The 20,276-nt window shown below is 41.0% G+C and overlaps 1 protein-coding gene across 1 annotated transcript; it reads left to right on the top strand.

Moving 5' to 3' along the window:
- Positions 1-530: 530 nt before the first annotated feature.
- On the top strand, positions 531-19,945 carry LOC122827378 (fibronectin type III domain-containing protein 4-like). The gene is made up of 7 exons (XM_044110215.1): positions 531-1,185; positions 11,707-11,822; positions 15,526-15,627; positions 17,248-17,350; positions 18,256-18,345; positions 18,417-18,583; positions 19,425-19,945. Exons 1-7 carry the CDS (start codon positions 1,101-1,103, stop codon positions 19,464-19,466), a joined length of 705 nt encoding a protein of 234 aa, XP_043966150.1. The 5' UTR covers positions 531-1,100; the 3' UTR covers positions 19,467-19,945.
- Positions 19,946-20,276: the final 331 nt, after the last annotated feature.

Raw genomic sequence — 20,276 nt, forward strand, 5'->3', positions numbered from 1 at the left:
GGCACGATGCCTCAATGCGTCCGTGGTGATCTCCACGCTCTGCTTGGAGTATAAACATCCTGTTCAGAGACAACCTGTGAGAAACCCGAAGAAGCCCTGTGGGGTTTTTGTGAGGCCACTGATTGGATTTCTCTGTGGCAGCCACATGGAGCTGACATCGTTTTGTTGACAGATTAAATGGGCAGTATTATGTATATTTACATCATGTTATGCCTGTCTGCTCTCCTGCCAGTTTTTCCTACCACTTAACTTTCTGTTGAGCTGCTTGAATACAACACTCTGGATAAATGCATAGTGAAATAAGTTGTTTATTTTAATTTTATTTTTTTTACTTTTTGAGCTGAATTATGTAAGCGTCTTCTATATCCCACACTGTAAAAGATGTCATGTAGTGTGAAATCATAAATCATCAATGTCCAGAAACATTGAAGAACCCCTCAGACCTGCTAAAGGTTTGAAGGCATTTTCATATTCACCTGATTATATAATCAACAGTTGGCTGTTTGAGAGGATGAGTAGGATGAGGTGTGACACCGACTGGTCCATCCTCTTTCTCGCTCCTCCTCATCCTCTTCATCCTCCATGCTGTGTTTGGTGACAGGATTTCAGCGCAGACCTGCTGTGTGCTTCTTTTTTTTTAAGGCTGAATGGAGGAGTTAATAGAGCTCCTTCAGACATTTTCTCCTCTTCAGGGATCCCCACTGTAGATACAGACAGGCCAGCCTCAGTTTTCTGTTATTTCTCCCAGCGAAAGGCGACGTCTCTTCGCTCCCCGAGCGGTGAGCTTGACCTGAAGCGGCGAAAAGGCGCATTTTTATCCCCGGTGGACACAGGCGCAGCGGAGGTGAGCGGGACTACCTGTTTGCTTCCCGCGGGGGCTGCGCGAGCGTGTGTCGCCCCGACTGATATTCACTGAACGGCGCCGCTGGTGCTACATACCTACTGACCTACTTTGTGTTAGTTGGGAGTGAAAGCGTTGAGGCGGCTGCGTTTTTAAAGAGATGAAAGGTGTTGCGGACACAGCGGTGACCCCGCGGGGAGAGCTCCAGTGAAACAGAGCCAGAAGTCAAAAGGGAGGCGGCGGAGCGGAGGCAGCAGGGATGGCCGCGTCTCGTCACCTGTACCCCGGGCTGCTGCTGCTGCTGCTGCTGGCCTGCTGGCGAACACCGGCGATGGTCGGTGGAAGTAAGTCAGTTCGTCTTTCTGAAATTGGGAATAATGCATTGTGCCAAATATAGTTCGCGCTATAGCAGCTGGTTTTATTGCCTAATTCAGTTGAATTTGTTATTTTAACCGACAAAAAGCCTCAGTCAGAATATCATAAAGTTAATTTCTTTTACTAATTCAGTTCAAAATGTGAAACTCGTAGTACACGCATCGAACATTTCAAGTGTTTGTTTACATTACTATATTGCTAAAATTAAAAAAAATTATAAGATTATAGCTATCACCTTTGAAAAATAATTCCAGTGAGGGTCTATTAATGGAAAGTAGTAGAAAGACGTGATAGAAAGAGTTTCCTTTCAGCTGACAGGAGGGTTTTACAACATTAGGAAAACAAAATGTGATTTTTTTTGGCTGTGATTCTTAACCCACAGTCTCATCACAATGAACTCGGTGTTTTCTTCTGTAGGTCTGATCTTGGTTGCTAAGATCCTTGTTAGATGAAAGCAAAACAAACCATCCAAGTGGCCAAATATTTCACATAAATGCTTGACTTTGAGATGTGGTACCTACTGATGTTGCAGACATAATATTGACATCATTTCAACTTGATAAATATATTTTTAAAAAATAAGTTTTGCTGAAAATTTCAATAAGACTAAGTAAAACATAATTCTAATACCTGTATTAAATCGCAACTTCATATTTAAGAAGGTTCTGTTTATTAACATTGTGTGATTGTAGATGTGGTCACATCGGTGGTAATTGAAGTACAAAAGTGACTTTTAATGTAATTCTGACTTTTTTTTGTTAAGCACCTGTTGTAAACGTAGAAATGCACATGCAGATTTGCGCATCTTCACTTGATCATGTTTCATACTTTGTGCACATGTAAATGCTACATTTCCTGTTATGGCAAATTGTACTGAGCGCGTTTAAAAGTTGTTGTTTTTTACTGAACTACGTAAAGTTATTCTCGTAGCTTGATCTTGCTTTCAGTACCACCCGTGTTAAATAAAGCAGAACTGTGAGTACTTCCACAATCTTACAAGATTGAAATAGCTAAAAAAAATAATAATAATAATGCTGAGGCTCTGGCAGTTGTTGAACATATTATTCAGTTTAACAGAGAAGAAGTCGACACATGTAAGCTTTTATTTTCTAATCCCAAACATCTAGACAAGCTACATTAAATGTGCAAAGACAGGCATAGACTGTTAAGGTCATAAACTGGCATGTACGGTAGTTCATATTTTGTGTTATGGCTGAAAATGTAATACACAAAGCATCAAAAGATAAGCACTGCACCATTGAAAGGTCAATTTAATATTTATGTTCTATCGCCTCACTTTTATGTGCAGCTTTAAAGTGAAAGCACTACTGAGTCACTCATATTTGTAAGTGACACTTGTTTATGCAGCATGACTGCACATGCTGTGACAAACTGGACTTCACAAGCAGGACCAGGAAGTTCTGATGCTCTAAAGTGCTGTTACTTGTCCTTTTGTGTGAGACTGGTCCTTTAGCTTTTTGTAGCTGTTGCAATGAAAAGGAAGAGTGTACAGCGCTGATATCAACAGAGAAACAGGAATATTTCGGACATTAAAGCATAATAACAGTACATGGAGGAAGTATGTCAAATAATTTACTTTCACTCAGTGATTCCTTTCCACTAATAGAGCAATCAGAGCAAATCCGTGCCATATTGGATGACTTTTTGTTTTCCTCTGGATATTAGCCAGACACACTTGTCGACTCTTGATGCCAAGTAGCAAAGTTTTCTCACCTTCACTTCTGATTCTTGGGGTGTAATAAAAACTTCTCTTTACTGTTTTTTTTTGTTTTTAGTTACACGAGATACAAAGTTTTACGTTTCCTAAACATTTGTTCTAAATTTCAGTGTTTTGGCCAACCAAAAAGGCCGTTTTCATTGGATGTTGCCGGTGGTTGCAGGAATCAAAAATCAAGATGTCGTCTGCGTAAAGGTAGACAGTGATGTACCTTTACAAGTGTACGGCGATCGTTGTTGATTTGATCTCTAGCAAAAAAAAACTCTACTAGATCTTTTTGAAATCAATTTTTGCCTTCGATTAGTTCAGCTGGAACGAAACTTTGAATGTTTGTTACGATAGATGAAGTACTGAAACGCAGAAAATTGTTGAAAATATTTAGATGCAACTTTTTTTTTTTTTTTTTTTAATGGAAAGTCAAAAAGACAACAAACCTAAAGAAATCCAGAAACCGCTGGTCACGACCGCATCTAAATTTTACAGAACAGTACTTCTGTTCATTTCATGGTGCTTCATAAACTTGGCAAAGGGTTAGAAACTGGCATAAAATAAACAAAAGCAAACTTTTATCTGCTCTCCTCGCTAAATCGTCCTCTTGTAGATCTTTCCACACATCAATATTCTGCAGTGAACTTTAATATAAGAGTTTAGCTTGACTTAAACAGTAGATACCCATGTGTGTAATGAAATCAGAAGCACTCACAGGTACAGTTAGTAACGCTCCGCCGGGGAAACCTGCATCCGTCTGGTGTTAACATGCATTTCATTCCGACACTTACCACCTACATGCAGATTTTTAACGACCAGTCCAACCCCCACACGGCAACAGCTCTCCCCTACTTTAGCAACCACACAAAGCACAAACCACAGAGCCACACGGATGTGTGGTTCCTCTTGTGTTTTGACTGAATTTATTAGGGTGTGTCGCGCAAGTCCGTTGGTTTTCAGACGATTTCTATCCGTTTTCTGTACGAAATATTGCTTTTCTTAACACACAACCAGGATTTAATTATTTTTTAGGATCACACGTTCTACAAAACACCTTGGTGAATTAATAAAAGTGCCAATGTTATTAAATATTATTTGACTTTAACAAATTTTTCAAGTAGAAGGCTTTTTTTTCTTTAATCAGATTGCTGCTTCCTGGATGTTCTCATTTGCCTCTAAGTACAAAATGGCCACTAAAAGTCAAATGTGAATTCAAAACCTCAATCAGGAGGCAACTGTATTTGCAAAAGCAGGAAAATGTCTTCAAAATGACTTTCCGTTGAGGAAAATGTGAGTGCAAATGCAAGAGAAAAGTGATCAGTGTCTTTCAGTCGCAACTTTATGAACCAAATGTATCATAGTTTTTAGATTTTCAGAATTGAATATCGTCTTAGGCAGTGTGTTGCATAAGTTTTCTATTTTTTTATGGTTTCTAGAAGCTTTGAAATTGAGGAAAAACTTGATTAGAAGGAGGAAAAGGGAAGTCGTGCTCGTTTTAAGTATTCTGGAGAAAACCAGCAGAATCCTATTAAAAAATATCCTCCTAGATTAATTTTTTATTTATTTATTTATTTATCTTTTTAAAGATGGGTGTATTCATAAACAGTTTATAACAGGAGTCTTTTATATCATCTACAGCTCAGAGTGCAGAACACAAACAGTTTCACACTTGATTTAAAGTTGCAGTACATAATTTTTATTATGTTTCCTACATATATGCTAAACCAACCAACATGACCTGAGAGTATTATGTGAGGCAGAATTTTTCTAGGGGGGAGCAGCGCGCATGTGGACATGATTGACAGCGCTCTGATTGGTCGTTCTAGTTAGCACTGGAAGAAGTTCGAGGTGCTCCTTTATTTATTTTTTTCATATTATTTACGTATTACGTATTATATCATACGTAGTGACAGTTTAATTAAATATGTCATTTTTTTTCTTTCTTTGTAAAAGCAACACATTGCAGCTTTAATGCAAGTGTAGTCTCTGTTTGCCCCTTATATTTTAAAAGTGTGAAGGCCACAGCAAACAGCCCATCAGGTAGTCCAGACTGGCCTCTTCCACACTCCCTGATTAATGAGCTGCAGCAGCAGTGTGCTTTAATCACCCGCGGCCGGCTTCCTGCTTGTTGGTCATTGTTAATCAGACTTTAGGACGATGATGCCAAATCGGCGCTCTTCCTCTTGGCAGAACAAGTCCAAGCCGATCGCGCTCGTGAGACTCCGCGTCGATTTGTGAAGTAAAGTGCTTTTTTCATTTTCCCCACACGCGGGCCGTCGTAAACGCCTCGACCTCGCTGCGGCTTATCGTCCCGCCACCGCTTTCGGTGCAAATGGAAAGAGACGGGGGGGAAGAAAAAAGAAAGCGTTCCACCACCGTTGTTATTTCCCTGTTCGATAAATCCCAAACATCTGCTCGGACGCAGTGGCACGCAGCTGAATTGGGGTTATTTTTAGAAAATATGAAAAGCGTGTATTTAAAGCTGTGGAAGGGCTTAGAGCATCACCGCAGGCTGTTGGCCTTCTGGGGGGAAGAATCACAATCAGAGCTTTAAAAACTCAGAAAACTGTTATCAATAAACTAAATCACCAATAAACTCCAAGGTATTGCCTTATAATTGTGGTTCAATTACACATATCTGGATTTATAAAAATCTGGATAATCTGTTTTCTAGGTCACATAAGAGTCTTTAAAATGACGAGAACGCTGTTGTTCAGGTTAGGAAGGAGAATGGAAGACATCAGAAATATGCGCCGGCTGTGGAAGCAGGAGGGTTGTATTGATGCGCAGCAGGGTGAAGACGGTTTTTGTTCCTCTGTCTCACTGTGGCACTCTGAATCTCTCTTCTGCACACTGTTGCTGTCGCCATCTTGATTCCTCTGTAACATCCAGAAGCTTGAGCATCTCCCCCCCCGTTTCTTCCTGTGTGTTTTTGTTAATTGTGTTCGCAACACTGCTTCGCCTCTTCTAGGACTTGCACCTGACTGCAAGGTCAAGTTGATTTTCCATCTCATTTCCGTTTAAAGTAATGCATTTTCAGAGTTAATGTCACGTGCTGGAGAAGGCCATTGAGCATAAAATGAGTGCAAATTTTAGTTGACGTTCAAAAAATTAAAAAAGTCTGCTAAAACAAATTAATAAAATGCAAATTTACAGAAATTAACAACACCGAGACAAAAACGTGACCATCACCGGAAAAGTACTGTGACTCAACAGACGGCAGACACTTGGACGTAGTTTGTAACTTGCGAGAGCTGGAATGTTTTCATAATCAACTCAGTATGAGCGTGTTTAATCAGTATTCATAGTTTGTCAGGATGTTGCACAGCCCGGACACTCAGACTCCAACACTCAGACTCCAACACGTGCACAAACATCCATCCATCTTTCCGAAGTGGTGGGAAGCCATTATCCAGATTAAGCTGTCCAAGTCTATTAGCTAACTGTTGCATCAGCGTGATCTACAGTCCACTGTCCGACTCCACTTGTACGTCACAGATTACTCTACGCCAGGTGGAGAGGTAAACATCCGCTATCACCAGGCTTATTTTGGGTTTGATTACTTCAGTCTTGTCGAGGGCAGCAGAAAATTTCAAGCTGGGTTTTGCTTGGAAAGACAGATGCTAAACTTACGGTAGGGCATGTGGGTAAGATGTACAGCTGACCTGTGTGAAGTTTTACAGCACGCCGGTTTCATGTTCCTGTTTCTCGCTCTCGATACAGGAAGAGAGCATGCGCCTAGCTCTCGCAGGTAACAGACATGGTGCCGTTCGGCAGGGTTGCCAGATCTGACAAACGCAATATAAAGATAAAAACACACACACACCTATGCAATATTTTTGGTTGTCCTTTATATTGAGAGTGCAAAAGGACTTGGAACACAATCAGGGCTGTTTGTTTTAATTTATATATTTATTTACTTTTCGTGGCACCATATTATTTTAAAGCAGCAGTGTTACACAAAAACATACAGTAAGCACAAGCTTGAACTATTTGACTTGAATGGAAAGAACAGAAACCATAACATAATAAAATACATATTATTATGTTGATCTGCTTTTATAAGTTTGCATTTCAATGATCCCTTGACATATTTAATAAATGAAAATGTAGTACAACTTTTTTGGGGGTTAAATTTAAAAGGGCAGTATTATGTAATATTGAGCTTTACATCATGTGATAATGCTATTCCCTCAGTATTGCTTTGATTCTTTCATGCATGTTTGAAAAATCTTTTAATCTCCATGACAGCCGTTCAGCTGCGCAAAACGCCTGTTTGGACCTAGCTCCGCCTTCAAGGACGAAGCTCCTCTTCGGAGCTGCAGTTTCCAAGCTTCCACCTCACAGATCAGCTCTAACCCGCGATTCCCCCACCCAGCTCCTTCAGACTAGCCAGCAGCAATTAGTAATCACCTGATTGTACCGCGCATCTGCTGTGCTCATTAAAGGAACTGCTTCTCAGTGCAATGCTGGTAAAAACATGGTTAAAGGGTTAATAGAGGAGCCATGTTGGGAGGACTTCCTGAAGGCGGAGTTCTAAAAAACTTGTTCAGGAGCTTCTTAAAGAGATATCGGCCCAATTTTAAAGTGCTAAATTACAAAGTCAAATATCTTTTAAGTCATATTTGATATATATGTAGCATTTTTATTAGGCAGCAGTTACTTGATTGTGCTATAAAATTATATTATGGGCCTGGAAAATTCATACAACTCCTCGTTTAATAAATCACTTGATTCTTTCTCTTTTGGCCCTCCATATTTTCTGCTCTTTCAGATCATTAAAAAAATTAGTTTAATAAAGTTGATAAATAAATGAAACTAAAGTTCAGACGGACCAATAGTTTCGACAGACGCATAAGTGCATAAATGGATGGATGATGGCTCTAAGGCAACGGGACAGGGCGTCATCTAATTTTCCAAATTACCGTCTTTTCCATCCTGAGTAGAGCAAGAGCTCAGCACTTGTCACGTCTAAAACCTCTTGTAGTCGGCGAGTCAGACATCCTGAATGGGCTGCTAGCAGTACCATGGTGTTTACCCACCATTACTGCTGTGTTGTGATCCGAAGGACAAGATGCTGTGAATTGAACATCAACACCTGCAGAGCCTTAGAGCCTCCAAGCATATCATTCGCAGAGCAACAGAGTCGATTTAATGGAGTTTCAAATTCCTCTTGCTCCAAACAACTTTCAGCCGAACTCATCGTGCACTGGAATTTGTTCAAGCTGGTAAGAGCTGAAAACAAACGGAGGTCAAAAGAGGACTGCCTCCGTCGTTCGACGGTGGCTTTGTGTCTTTAGCATTTCTACATCTCCAGGGGGAGATTTGTGCGGGAAAATGGAGGACATGCGGAGATTGACAAAAACAAACATGCGTACACATAATGCAAAGAGGCGCGACGAGAAAGCATTCCTCCTACACACTCAGAGCCGCGTTTTATGCTCCCTGCCAACGACAGACGAGATCCCCCTGAAGTCTCGCTACGCTACGGTTGCTGCAGCCCACCGCTTTTCATCTGGCGGTGCAGAATAGGCTTCTGCAATTACATTACACACACACACACACACAAAAGGAGAGGAGAGGCTCAGACAGAGTGAATAAGACGGAGGAAAAAACAGATGGAGAACAAAGGGAAGTGGACGGAAGATGATGGGATGGGAAACAAATGAAGGGCAGAAAAAGGGCGAAAAAACTATTATTCACAGCAGATATCAAGAGGTGCTGATTTTCAATCTTTTTTGGTTTTGATGAGCAAAGTGTGATGATAGACAAATGGACCTTTGTGGGAAAAAAAAAGCAGAGGAATGTGAGGGATGATTTCTAGCAGTTCAGATGGCCGTCGGAGCACACTCTGTTCCTGCATGTCCTTCTCTGCTCTGTTAGTCCGAATTACATATTTAAAACCATTCATTTTTAATTTTCTTTTAAAGGACACGTTTAGTCGTCTGCTGCTTTTAAGTGCTCAACGTTAAATCATGCTAACATGACAACGGAGACCTCTACTAGCGTCGATGGTAGGCAGAGTGAGAAACACACAAAAACTTGGAATAGTTTGGGAGTTTCTCTGCAGTCAAAATCATATCTTCTGGTTCAGTTTCCTACAAAAATATGACTATATATCAAATATAACTTAAAAAATTTGACTTTCTAATTTAACACTTTGAAATTGGGTCTCTGTCTCTTTAAAAACTCCTGCTCTTCCTGAAACGCCGCCTTCAGGAAGTCATCACAACATGGCTCCTCTGTTAAACCGCTAACGTTTTTACTCGCGTTGCATTGAGAAGTAGCTCATATAATGTGCAGCTCCAAATGGTGTTTGCTAATTGCTGCCGGCTAGTCTGAAGGAGCAGAGGCGTTTTTACACAGCTTAACGGTTGCCACGGGAGACTACAGCAGGATTTCTCAGGCATGACTGAAAGAATCAAGACTGCACATAAGATTATAATATGCATTAGAATATTTGACCTAAATAATATTATAATATTATAATATTTTTGTTTTAGCTTCACTTAATGTGAAGCTAAAACAAAAAAGTGTTGTGTTTTTTTTTGTTTTTTTTTAAGATCAGAGAAATTTGAGGAAAACATTGTGAAGGAACAAGTTTCCACCTCACCACATTTTTTTTAATCATAAATATAAATCAGCTATGAAGTCCGCTTCATTAATATTTAAGCAAACGTTCGTTTTTTGAGTGTAATTTTTTATTTTTTTTAAACTTCAGTGGGTTTGCCTCCTTTTGCATCACCACTTGTTCCCATCTGACGTCTATGCATCGTCGTGTTATGTAATCACTCCCAGCTCCAAAACACAAAAAAGCTGCTAAGATGTTAAGTTTCGTCCTCCTGATGATAAGCCAGGGAGGCATTGTCTTACAGTGAGAAGAAAATGTCACAATTTCTACCTCCACTGTATCAGAAAATAGACGTTGGCCTCAAAATGGCCGCCCGCTTTCTTCTCCCACCTTCCCGGCCTGCTTTCATTCGGTCGACCTGCGCATCCGGGGCGCAGCAACTTGGTAATCCTTTCCTGTCAGCCGCCAGCCGGCGCTCTGGGAGTATCTGAAGGAACTAGACGCCCCCGGAGGTTAAGGCTTACTTCTGTAGAAACTTGTGCCTTTTATTTTAATGAGTCTGGAGCTGGTTTATGCAGAGAGCAGAGGATGGCAGAGTTCTTAGCCTGACATGTTGGGTTTTGGAGCTTTGGAATTAGTTTGAACTGATCTGTGTGACTATTTGGTGAGTTCCTGTGGGTGGTGGAACTTGTGTCTTAGCCAGGCTGGAAATGAGTCATACTCATCTGTTCCCGGAGCCAAGGAGAAAAAAAATCATAATTCTCATGCAATAAGGGGCGACCATTCCATTTCCTTAAGCACTTAGGAGTAATAATCCACTTTGGGCATATTGGACGGTCATTTAAACTGACTGAGGAAGGAAATGGGTCTTATGAGTGTCACAATATGCAAAACGGAATCGTGGAATTAAATGTTTTTGTTTTTTATGTGATGAGCATTCGGTGTTTAACTCTAAGGCAGTTTTAAAGAGAGAGACCAATGTTCTGTTGAACCACAGCCGTTTGTTTCACGAAATGTGGACCAGTTATCTATTGATTCTTATTATTTTATTTTATTTTTTTCATTCACACCACTATTACTGAGTCTTTCGGGTTAATAAATATAGTTAAAATGGAATTCGGAAAAACAAAAGCTGGAATTTTGGCAAAAATAAAATGGAATTTCGTAGAACCCTTGGTGATGAATGGATAAACAGATGAAGTGTTGAAAGAATTTTGAGGTAAATGGATGGAAAGAAAATCCTAGAGCAGAATTCTCCACTAATTAACCCCAACACAAATTTCCTGACTCTAATTGGGCTTTTTGCTGTTGATGCCCTAATTGGCTGCGGCGTGGACCCTTTGACTGCCTCTTTCTTCTGCTTCACACACAACCATTACCAGGGACACACACTTCCATCAGGCGCACACTAATTGCCTTCTGCAGCTGGAGGAGCTGATGAGAAATATGCAATTCTGTTCCCGTCGCTCCCTCAGAAAGAAACTGAAGTGGATAAACTGGAGCGATCGATACGTATTGACCCACTGTAAAAACCAAGTGATTGATGCTGTGATGAGTTTTTATAGCAGTGAGAAGGCCACTGAAGAAGAGCCAGCCCTTCCTGTCCGAACGGCGGGCGTCTCCTTTTGTGTCTACTTTTGTTTTTGTGTCGTTACTTTGCAGATATTTCAGCGTTAAGGATTTTTAGAAGCAGTTGCAGTTGGAGTGGATTGTTCCATTTTTTATTCGTGGCTGTGCTCTTAGGCTCTCAGAGCTTCACCCTTTTTTCATATTTGCTTTTATTGCATTTTCAGAAGAGTACCTGACTCTCTGTTTAGCTACTGAAATCAAGTGGGGCTTCAATTTGTTAAGTTAAGTAATCACAACGGTTTTAGTTACATGAGTCAAACGTTGTTTCACAACACTTTTAATGCAAACTGTGCACTTTAATTAAGGAGTAACATAGAAAATAAGGTAAGGAATATCATCGGTTTGAAAATAATCAAATAATAACGGATTCATTCATTTTAACTTTTGCTTTTGTCTTTCTCAGTGCTTTTTCTGTTTTATAGTGTTGCTTGCTTTTGAAAGTCAATCTTTTGCCTCATCTATCATCTTTAGGACTTTTTACCGTGAGCGTTCCATCAATGAATCCCATCAATAAAAAATTGCCTCGTCCTGACAGCTCGTGTGTGTATGTGTGTGTGTTCACAGCTGTGCCAGCGGCGCCCGTGAACGTCTCGGTGACCCAGCTGAGGGCGCACTCAGCCATGGTGACCTGGAACGTCCCTCAGGGTGACACGGTCATCGGCTACTCCATCTCTCAGCAGGTACGTTCGGCCGTCTGTGTCCTGATCCGTTCACTTTGCACCATGGGAAAACCTGGAGCGCTGCCACACCAGCAGGGGAGGGCGGGGGGCGCTAACGCAGCCTCTCCATGAATGAATTAAAAACTTCTTTGTGATCTTCTCTGTCCCACGAGGGCCGGATAATTCTCCACTTTGTCTGCAGGACCTTTAAAACGCTGCGTCCTTTTATCAGCAGTCTGCTCAGAAACACTTTGAGGGGCTTCGCTCATAAACATTGAAATCATCTAAAGGTTTGTTGATGTCAGCGCTGGCTGCGGAGCCGCGCTGCTTCCTGTAAGGGATAATGGAAAACACATTTCTTGATTAAGACCTGCACAAACATCCAGTTATGGAGGAAAAACGTAAATGTAGATATGGGTGAAAAATTAAAAAATAAATAAAATCCTTTCCACCCAATCTTCAACTTTTAATACTCATCAGTTTTGTTTTTTTTTTGTTTGTTTTTTTTTATTTTCTAGAACATTTCTGAGATTTTGTAGAAAATAGAAAATGTTTGACTTTTCAAGCTCAGAAAGTTACTTGGTTTTTTTTTCTAGAAATTTTGATATCAATCACAATCCCTAAGTTCTTCCTGAAAAATGTGCTCTTTTTTTTCATATCTACAATTGACTTGATTGAGAACAATGCACTTGTTTGACCTCTAGTATCACCTTTCCACCTAGAAGAAGAAGAAGTCCCTAAAATATCTTTAAATAACCTTTTTAAAGCCGACTTGTAAACTTCGCCCCACTTTAATAACTCCGGATGAGTTATTAAACACAATAACTCATGTTGCATCTTAAAGCATTTTTTCCACTGGGAAGTGGAGATAACAAAGCAGGCCCGCATCATGGCGGGACCTCTGCTGTGCTTTAGCGCAGGTTGGCAGTGTGTTTTTCATGTTGCTGCGCTCTCCGGCCAATCGGAGCTGCAATTAGTCTGAATGAATCGAGCTGCAGTGCAGTTTTTCTGCCGATCAATTCTCCTGTTGCATCACTCCGTTCTCAGGGTCTCGCCTCTCCTGCTAACTCAGCGCGGCTCATTTTCATCCGTTTTTTTTTTCCTTCTTCCTCTTTCCACCACCTACGGTCTTTTGGCAAACGTGGAATCGAACATTAGCTGACTTCTGAATTCGAGCCGTCTCCATTAGCGCTAATGATTTTGGCTCCGACTTTCTCCTTACAGGAGGAACATCTACGGCGGCTGCGGTAACAGATCTTGTTGTTGATTTTTCTTCTTCTTCTTCTTGTTCTTCTGTTTTTAAGCTTCCAGGTGGTGTTTGGAAAAACACACTAAACGAGGATGTAAACCATCTCTTGCCACAACCTCAGAAGGCTGTTATGTAAAAGTCTTACTCAAATATTAATGGAGGACGGCGATGGGAGCAGGTAGATGCAGCAGCTCTTTTCTTCTGCCATTAGTCATCAGGATCAGGAGGGGGCTCTACAAAGGAGCAACGCTGCAGTTATATAAAATGTCAATCATCAACCACTCTGTAATCTGTAAAAAAAATAACAAAAACACAACCGTCCCTTTAAAAACCGTTTGTTTCCCGATTTAATTAGCGGCAGCTGCATGAGATTACTTCCCTCTCCGCTGCGTTTGAAGGAGAAGCAGGACGAGGGACCGATCTCTGATGAACAGTTGCTGCTTCGCCGGTCTGAAGCAGCTGGAAATCCCACAGCGCCCCGGCTGCCGAGGTGCACACGGCCCCGCGCTCCGACAGGAAGTAACCCAGTTTCATAACCGTGCTTCTGAGACTTTGCCAGCGAATCTCGTTTTGACATCCCGCGAATCCTGACGCTCGTCAGATAAGGATTGTAAAGACTCTGCCTCGTTTGTCTGGCCAAACTTCAGATTTACTGAACATCCAACTTCTTCTCTACCAGTCGCACTATAAATAAGTCTGCTTTAGGTTTATTTTTACCACTTTGGCTCCGGTAGATGAGTTATCAGCCGCAGGTGGGAGGTTGCCGTATTCAGAGGATGGAGATCTTGTTAAAGCATTTCCTGAAAGCTTCAAAACCTAAAAGCTCCTCAGGGACACAGCATTATAATCGGGGCGTCGAGTGTTTGATTTGAGCCCATTTTTAGGACTGTTTTATATAGCCTAGTGTCAAGAAAGGGAACAAAAAGCCCATAAGGCAGACAAGCTCATGTTACTGGACTGTCATTGATTTAGCCTCTTGTTAGAATGAAGTTTGAACAACCTGAATCAGTGCTAGCTTCAGCTGCAGCGTGCTCTAAGGCCTGGTTTGTTTGGGACAGTTTTAAGCATCAACAATGCAAAAAAAAACAAACAAAAAAAACTTTGTGAAATACTCAATAAAACACTGAAATTGTTTATCCCTAAATTTTGGTTAGGATTAGCAGAGTTTAGGATTCATCTCTGCCCAGTGACGACCTCTTACTTTGGTCCTTCCTGAGGCTAGCTAAGCGGCTAGTCTGGAGCAAGACCAGGGTGGACTTCTACTGTCATAAACCAACTCAAGTCTCAAAATATATCAGAGCGGTTTATGCGAATGACATTGTATGGACCATAAAGTATTTACACAGAAGCCAGTCCTGTTTGTGTTCTGTGGTTTGAAAGCCGAACCTCGACTCGCCCGATCTTATTTCCTGTCATTTTGAGCGTTGATAACTCAGTTGCTATTGCTTTATAGACCGTGAAAACCTCGCACTGGACTTTAAGCAGCTTGAATAAACTGACTCAAGTTACAGTCTATTTAATGTGAATTACCTCAAACTCTGGAATCCTCTCAGTAGTTCATCCTTCCACTACACTTTCCAGTAATACAGCTTCTTCAGCAGAGATCTTTTGGAGTCAATCAGGAGTCTTCCTTGTTATCTGCTCTTATGCAGTTACTGTATGACAAGCTGAATTACGAGATCTTGTTACGTGAGCTGACTGAAAACTCTACAACGTGTTTATAATATCCTAATTTACGGAGACTCACCTCTGCATCCTGTTCTGCTATATTTCCGTATCTTCCTGAAACCGAGCCTGTTATGGGCTCTCTGCACTTTCCGGATTAGATTTGCCGCAGCTCTTTTCAAAAGTCATTCTTTCTCCGTCTCCAGAGTCGGCCCCTGTCAGAGAATCGCTGATTGGAGAACCTTTTTAAGTCCTAATATGCATCACAAGGCGTCTCATCTCGGAGATGATAAAACCCTCCTTCGCTGATCTGTCGCCTGCAACGCTGCCAGAGGAGCAGGGGACGGCCTGATTCAGACATCTGGAGAGCCCGGAGCTCGCCGTCAGCCGTTTTATTTATTGACTTTCCCTCAGCTTTTAGTTCTCTGCAGACACATTTATTAGACGGAAGGCTGAACTTTCTGCTGGCCTGATATTAAGAAACCTTTAATCCAGAGGAGAGGAAGGAGTTTATGAAGTTCAGCGGTGTGCTTACCTAGCAGTCGGGTTAAATCTCTGATGAGCAAACACTTCCTCTTCACGCTCAGTGAGCTGGAAATAGGTTTCATTTGGCTCGTTTCTTCAGTTTTTCCTTCTAAGCAGCCAGACTTTCTTGTAACTTGTTCACTATAGACGTAGTTTTCGACTCCAAACACTTTGTATTTTGTATCAATACATAATTAACTGCATCTGAACGACAGGACTGTTGGCATGTTAGAAGGTGAAGTAACAATAAAGTAAGTGTTTGTTGTTTGTTTTTTTTATCTGCAGAGGCAAGACGGCCTGATGCAGCGCTCCATCCGAGAGGTGAATACATCCAGCCGCTGGTGTGTCCTCTGGGACCTGGACGAAGACACACACTACAGCGTCCAGGTATCCCACCTCTAGTGGTCCCAACTTAAATCCACTGTCACTGTTTGAATCCGTGTTGCTCCCTCCACAACACTACGTCATTTTCAGCCTGAGTAGAGCTGAAAGAGTCAGAGCTACTGTCAGCAACCATCACAGCCTGAACAGGATGTACAATTTGGAGTGGTTCGTGCTTCTCCTCTGCTGGGAAATGTCGGCCTGATTGTGGCATGATTTTTTTAGAAATTGTGGACTGTGCGCTGAAACCAATGAGCGGATTTGTTGAAAATATGCCTTCACAAGGCTTCCATCTTCATACATAGGTTGTCACGGCTTTTATTTCAAATCCATACAGGTATGTCTTCAATTTAAAGGGGAGGAATGATGTAAAATATACTTTTTTGAGCTTTACATCATGTTTTGTTATTCCCTCATCAAAAACAAACCTAGAGTGTTGCTTTGATTCTTTTATGCATGTTTGAGAAATCATTTCATCTCCCATGGCAACCATTAATTTTTTTGCAAATTCAATCATGGAAGTCCAAAGGTCACTTAATAGTAAGAGTCACAATATTCCCTTTTATTCAAACTGAATCATAGCCTCTTATTATCTAACCTCAGTGTAACCAAGCAAATCATCGGCTCAGATGGTACGCTTCAATACAATAAATCGGAGCTGGTTACCATGGAGAGATTTTTTTATTGAAATAAATCACTTTTTTTTTTAATCGTAAATTAAGGCTCTTTAGGTTGTTTTTTTTTTTATCTCCAGAACTGATTTTCTGACATTTACTTCTTCGTGTTTTTCTGACAAACTGGAATTTGTCATGAATTCCAGAAAACAAATATTTTTACTGTTGATATAATATTTCATGTTGCAGTCACATATGACTTGTTTAAAACTGTAGGACTTGAGTTTTGCATGCCTCTACCTTGTTTGGATCCAACTGGAAGATTTTAAATTGATTGCGAATTGCAAAACAATTACTTTTTTCAAGGTTAAAAATTTGTTTTTGAATTTTTAAAGCACATTTTGATCTGTGAAGAGCGGATTACACTGAATTACAAATATGGAAAAAGTCCATCAAGACTTATGTGTTGTAAGAGGTTCTTCGGTATTTGATCAACCTCGCAGAGCACCTCTTCCCTCTCAGCTCCTTTAGACTAGCCTGCAGCAATTAGCAAACACCTGGTAGATTATCCAAGCTACTTCTCAGTGAAACGTTGGTAAAAACTTTACCTAGAGGAGCCACATTGTGATGACTTCCTGAGTCTCAAAAAGAGACATGACTTAAAGAGACAGAGACCCAAATTCAAGACGTTAAATTAAAAGTCAAATTTCTTTACAATACTATTTGATATTTGTAGCTTTTCTAACAACTGAAGTTGTTATGATTGCATTACAAATTGGCACTGTGCGGCTGGAAACATAATACTGCCCCTTTAATGGATTATTTGGCCCAAAGTAAAGTCTAGCTCCATCAATGCACTCTATCTCTTCCTTTGACTTCATGCCTACGTCCTCCAGCAGTTGGAGGTCCTGGATCACAACCAAACCCCCTCCTGAGCCAGCTTCTTACATAACGCTCTCCTCTGGTCCTGTTTAGCTGTCTGTCTGCTGAAAGGTTTGTCCCTTCTCCATAGGTGCAGTCCGTCGGCCTGCATGGAGACAGCCAACCCAGCCGGCCCGTCCACTTCAGGACCCTGGAGAGAACCGACCACTATCCGGCCGGAGTCCTGGACCACCGTAAGTCCAGTTTATTTTGTGCAGCTCATTTCATTAACAGGGCAGTTCGAGTGATCAGTTATGAAACAAACAGTAAACATTACCTTTTGTCAAATGAGGTAAATTTACGTATTTACATCAATACGTAAATTAATTTTAATAATTTTTTTTTTTAACTGCACATTTTTCTCAAAATTGGCCGAAAACATTGGGTCTAAGTGACTGCTGCCTCGGCCTCACTCGATGTCAAGTTGTAGTCTGTGACTGATACGGCAATTCATAAAAAGTCACATTTATCATCCTATATCAGTGCATATATTGTTAAAATTTCTTACAGATATTTCTAAAGTAGCGCCACAAAACGTGTGATTTTGATTGCGACGCTCCCCCACAAAATCCTGGATGGATTGATCAGTGTGAAAAGATGTTCGAATAAAATATTATTTAATTCTAAGAAACACTTGCTGAACGCTGAAACAACCAGCTATTTATTGATTTTTAAAACAGTTTAATGGATTTTTATCAATAGGTTGTGTCACAACCGCTCCTTTAAGAACGTTGAGATTTTTGATTTGGCCCAAAATGAAAATGAGTCCCTGCTGTAGATCTTTGACATTATTCATTTAATCCAGAAAATGTTCGTCAGGTGCTAGAAGGCTGATTTTGTGACTGTCTCTATGTGGCTCTGAAAGTTCAGGTCCATCACTACATGCAGATTTTGGGCCTGATCACCAGTTTCCAGCTGTCATACCTGACTGTAGATCATTCCTCTTTGAAATGAGGAAGAAACAAAACTATAAAAACTTCAGTTTTGTTTCTGTAAAGTTGGAGAGTTATGGCTCAGCCATAAACCAGGCAGTCAGGAACAATGCTCTGTTGGACAGTGACCACCAGTGTGTAAAATGTGAGACTCCCCGACTCCACAGACGAACCAGCCATGGAGGGTCTGGGGATGACCCCTCACCTGCAGACCGGAGAGCTGCTCATCATCACCACCGTGCTGCTGCTGTGGGCCGGTGAGTCTGCAGGGATCTCTCTCGACCTTTCGGGTGAGAGAGCGCCCGTTTTAACCTGCGCTCTCTTCCAGCCGTCATCGCCCTCTTCTGCCGGCAGTATGACATCATCAAGGACAACGACTCCAACAGCACCAAGGAGAAGGCCAAGAGGCCGCTGGTGCAGGCCAGCTCCTCCTACTACAACACCTCGGCGGGAAGCTCGCCCATCTACCACAACGGAGCCGTCCACAGCAGCAGGGTGAGGCGCCATGCACTTGCTCTTCTTCTGGGTTTTTATATATATATATATATATATGTAATGCATGACCACTGGTGTCTGTGGCTGCAGCAGAGATCCCAGGCAGAGATCCCAGAGTGAACCCTGGTTCCACATCTTAACTCTAAACTGCAGCTCCCCCTACTGGACATGTCACACCATTCTGCAAACAGTAGAGTTAATGAAAAGAAAGCCAGTTTGAATTTTTATGCATTTGCTAAAACCTGCTCACTTATTAAAGGTACTTTAAGCATCTTTGGCCTGACGCAATAAATCATATCAATTAAAACAAGCTTGATCATTTGCATTTTGCTTTTTTTTTTTTGTCTTTCATGTGTCTCTCTTTCTTCCAAAACTTTAATAACCGAAGTTTTCAGTTTGGTGGTGCTTTGGTCTCATCTAGGGCAACTTTGCTTACAGACTTCCTCCAGTTCTAGAATTAAATGCTTGTTAGAATTTAAAGTTTATTCTTCTTCTTGCGTTATTTTACCACTGTATGACTTGAAAAGGGTCTCAAAACAGCAATATTATCATTTATCACAATAACTTCTGAGACAATTTATCGTCCGGTGTGTTATCATGACAAGCTTAATAGCATAAATGGAGATTTATGCAATCTTTTTATTGCAAAGGAATAATAAAGTGGATAACTTTCACAAGGTTGCTATATCAAAACAAAACATCGCCATCTTGACTTGATTTAAAGTGGTTCAGACATCTGAAAAAAGCAAAACAGCCAGCTGATGTTGTGTGTCTCCAGTCTATAATTTGTTGCTTGGCAGCATATTTTTTGTGTTTATCGTCCTTTTTTTTCCTTTTGCAGCTGCACCGAGCTTCGTCTTCCATCAGCATCATCAGAGTCTGATGTTGGGAGCCTTTTCTTCTCAGGAGGAGCCTCAGCGCGGCCGCTGTGAAGGATTTCTTCAACCTGCTGCTGCAGCCGTGACTCCAAACCGTTGTAAAATAAGGAGCGGGTTTGAGAGCGAGTCGGTGCTGCCCTCTGCTGGCAGATTGTGACTTTTTTTTTCCCCCTCTTGACGTCAGAGAGCAGCGTGAACGTTTTTCCAGCTCGTTCTCCTCAGCTTCCTCCAGCTCACCAGGACTAGTGCTGCCGTCACTTCATCAGTTAAAACAAGGACAATCTTTATTGATCGATTGAGTGATCGATTGAGTTCTTGTTTCCTCATCAGTGATTAAACGTTCAGCTTTCATCACGGTTTAAATATGTACAGACGTCAAAAAAGGTGTCGGTGATTAACTTTAAGTGTAATCTTTACAGTGGTGGTGGTGAATTTACACTGTAAATATTTCAGGAACTGATCATTAAACTAAGTTGGGATTTTTTTTTTTTGCATTAGGTAGCTTTTCTTTCCCATTTGTGTTTTTCTTCATTTATTTGACTAAAAGTGTCTAGCTCACTTTACAAAGTCTAAATATGAGAAAATAGGAACCAAATGTGTCGAATTTTTACGAGGTAAAATTACAAATCATTCTTTTTGACGTCCAAACTGTACCAGGATTTAATCTATAAGATGAACAAACTGAATTAGTACGTGTTGGACTTTCATGTGCTGTAAGCCGGAACCGTCAAAATGACCAAAAATAAACAATTGAAATATATATCACTTTGGGTGAAATAGATAGACATAATATGCAAGGTCCAGATTTTTTTAGA

The sequence above is a fragment of the Gambusia affinis genome, linkage group LG24 (genome assembly GCF_019740435.1).
Source record: "Gambusia affinis linkage group LG24, SWU_Gaff_1.0, whole genome shotgun sequence".
In the NCBI taxonomy this organism is placed as follows: domain Eukaryota; kingdom Metazoa; phylum Chordata; class Actinopteri; order Cyprinodontiformes; family Poeciliidae; genus Gambusia; species Gambusia affinis.

Bases quoted from the DNA above. Each gene is read 5' to 3' on its own strand.
- LOC122827378 (XM_044110215.1), top strand. From the start codon at position 1,101: ATGGCCGCGTCTCGTCACCTGTACCCCGGGCTGCTGCTGCTGCTGCTG. The intron at 15,628-17,247 runs GTATCCCACCTC...CCTTCTCCATAG, and splicing joins ACACACACTACAGCGTCCAG to GTGCAGTCCGTCGGCCTGCA. The intron at 18,584-19,424 runs GTGAGGCGCCAT...TTCCTTTTGCAG, and splicing joins GAGCCGTCCACAGCAGCAGG to CTGCACCGAGCTTCGTCTTC.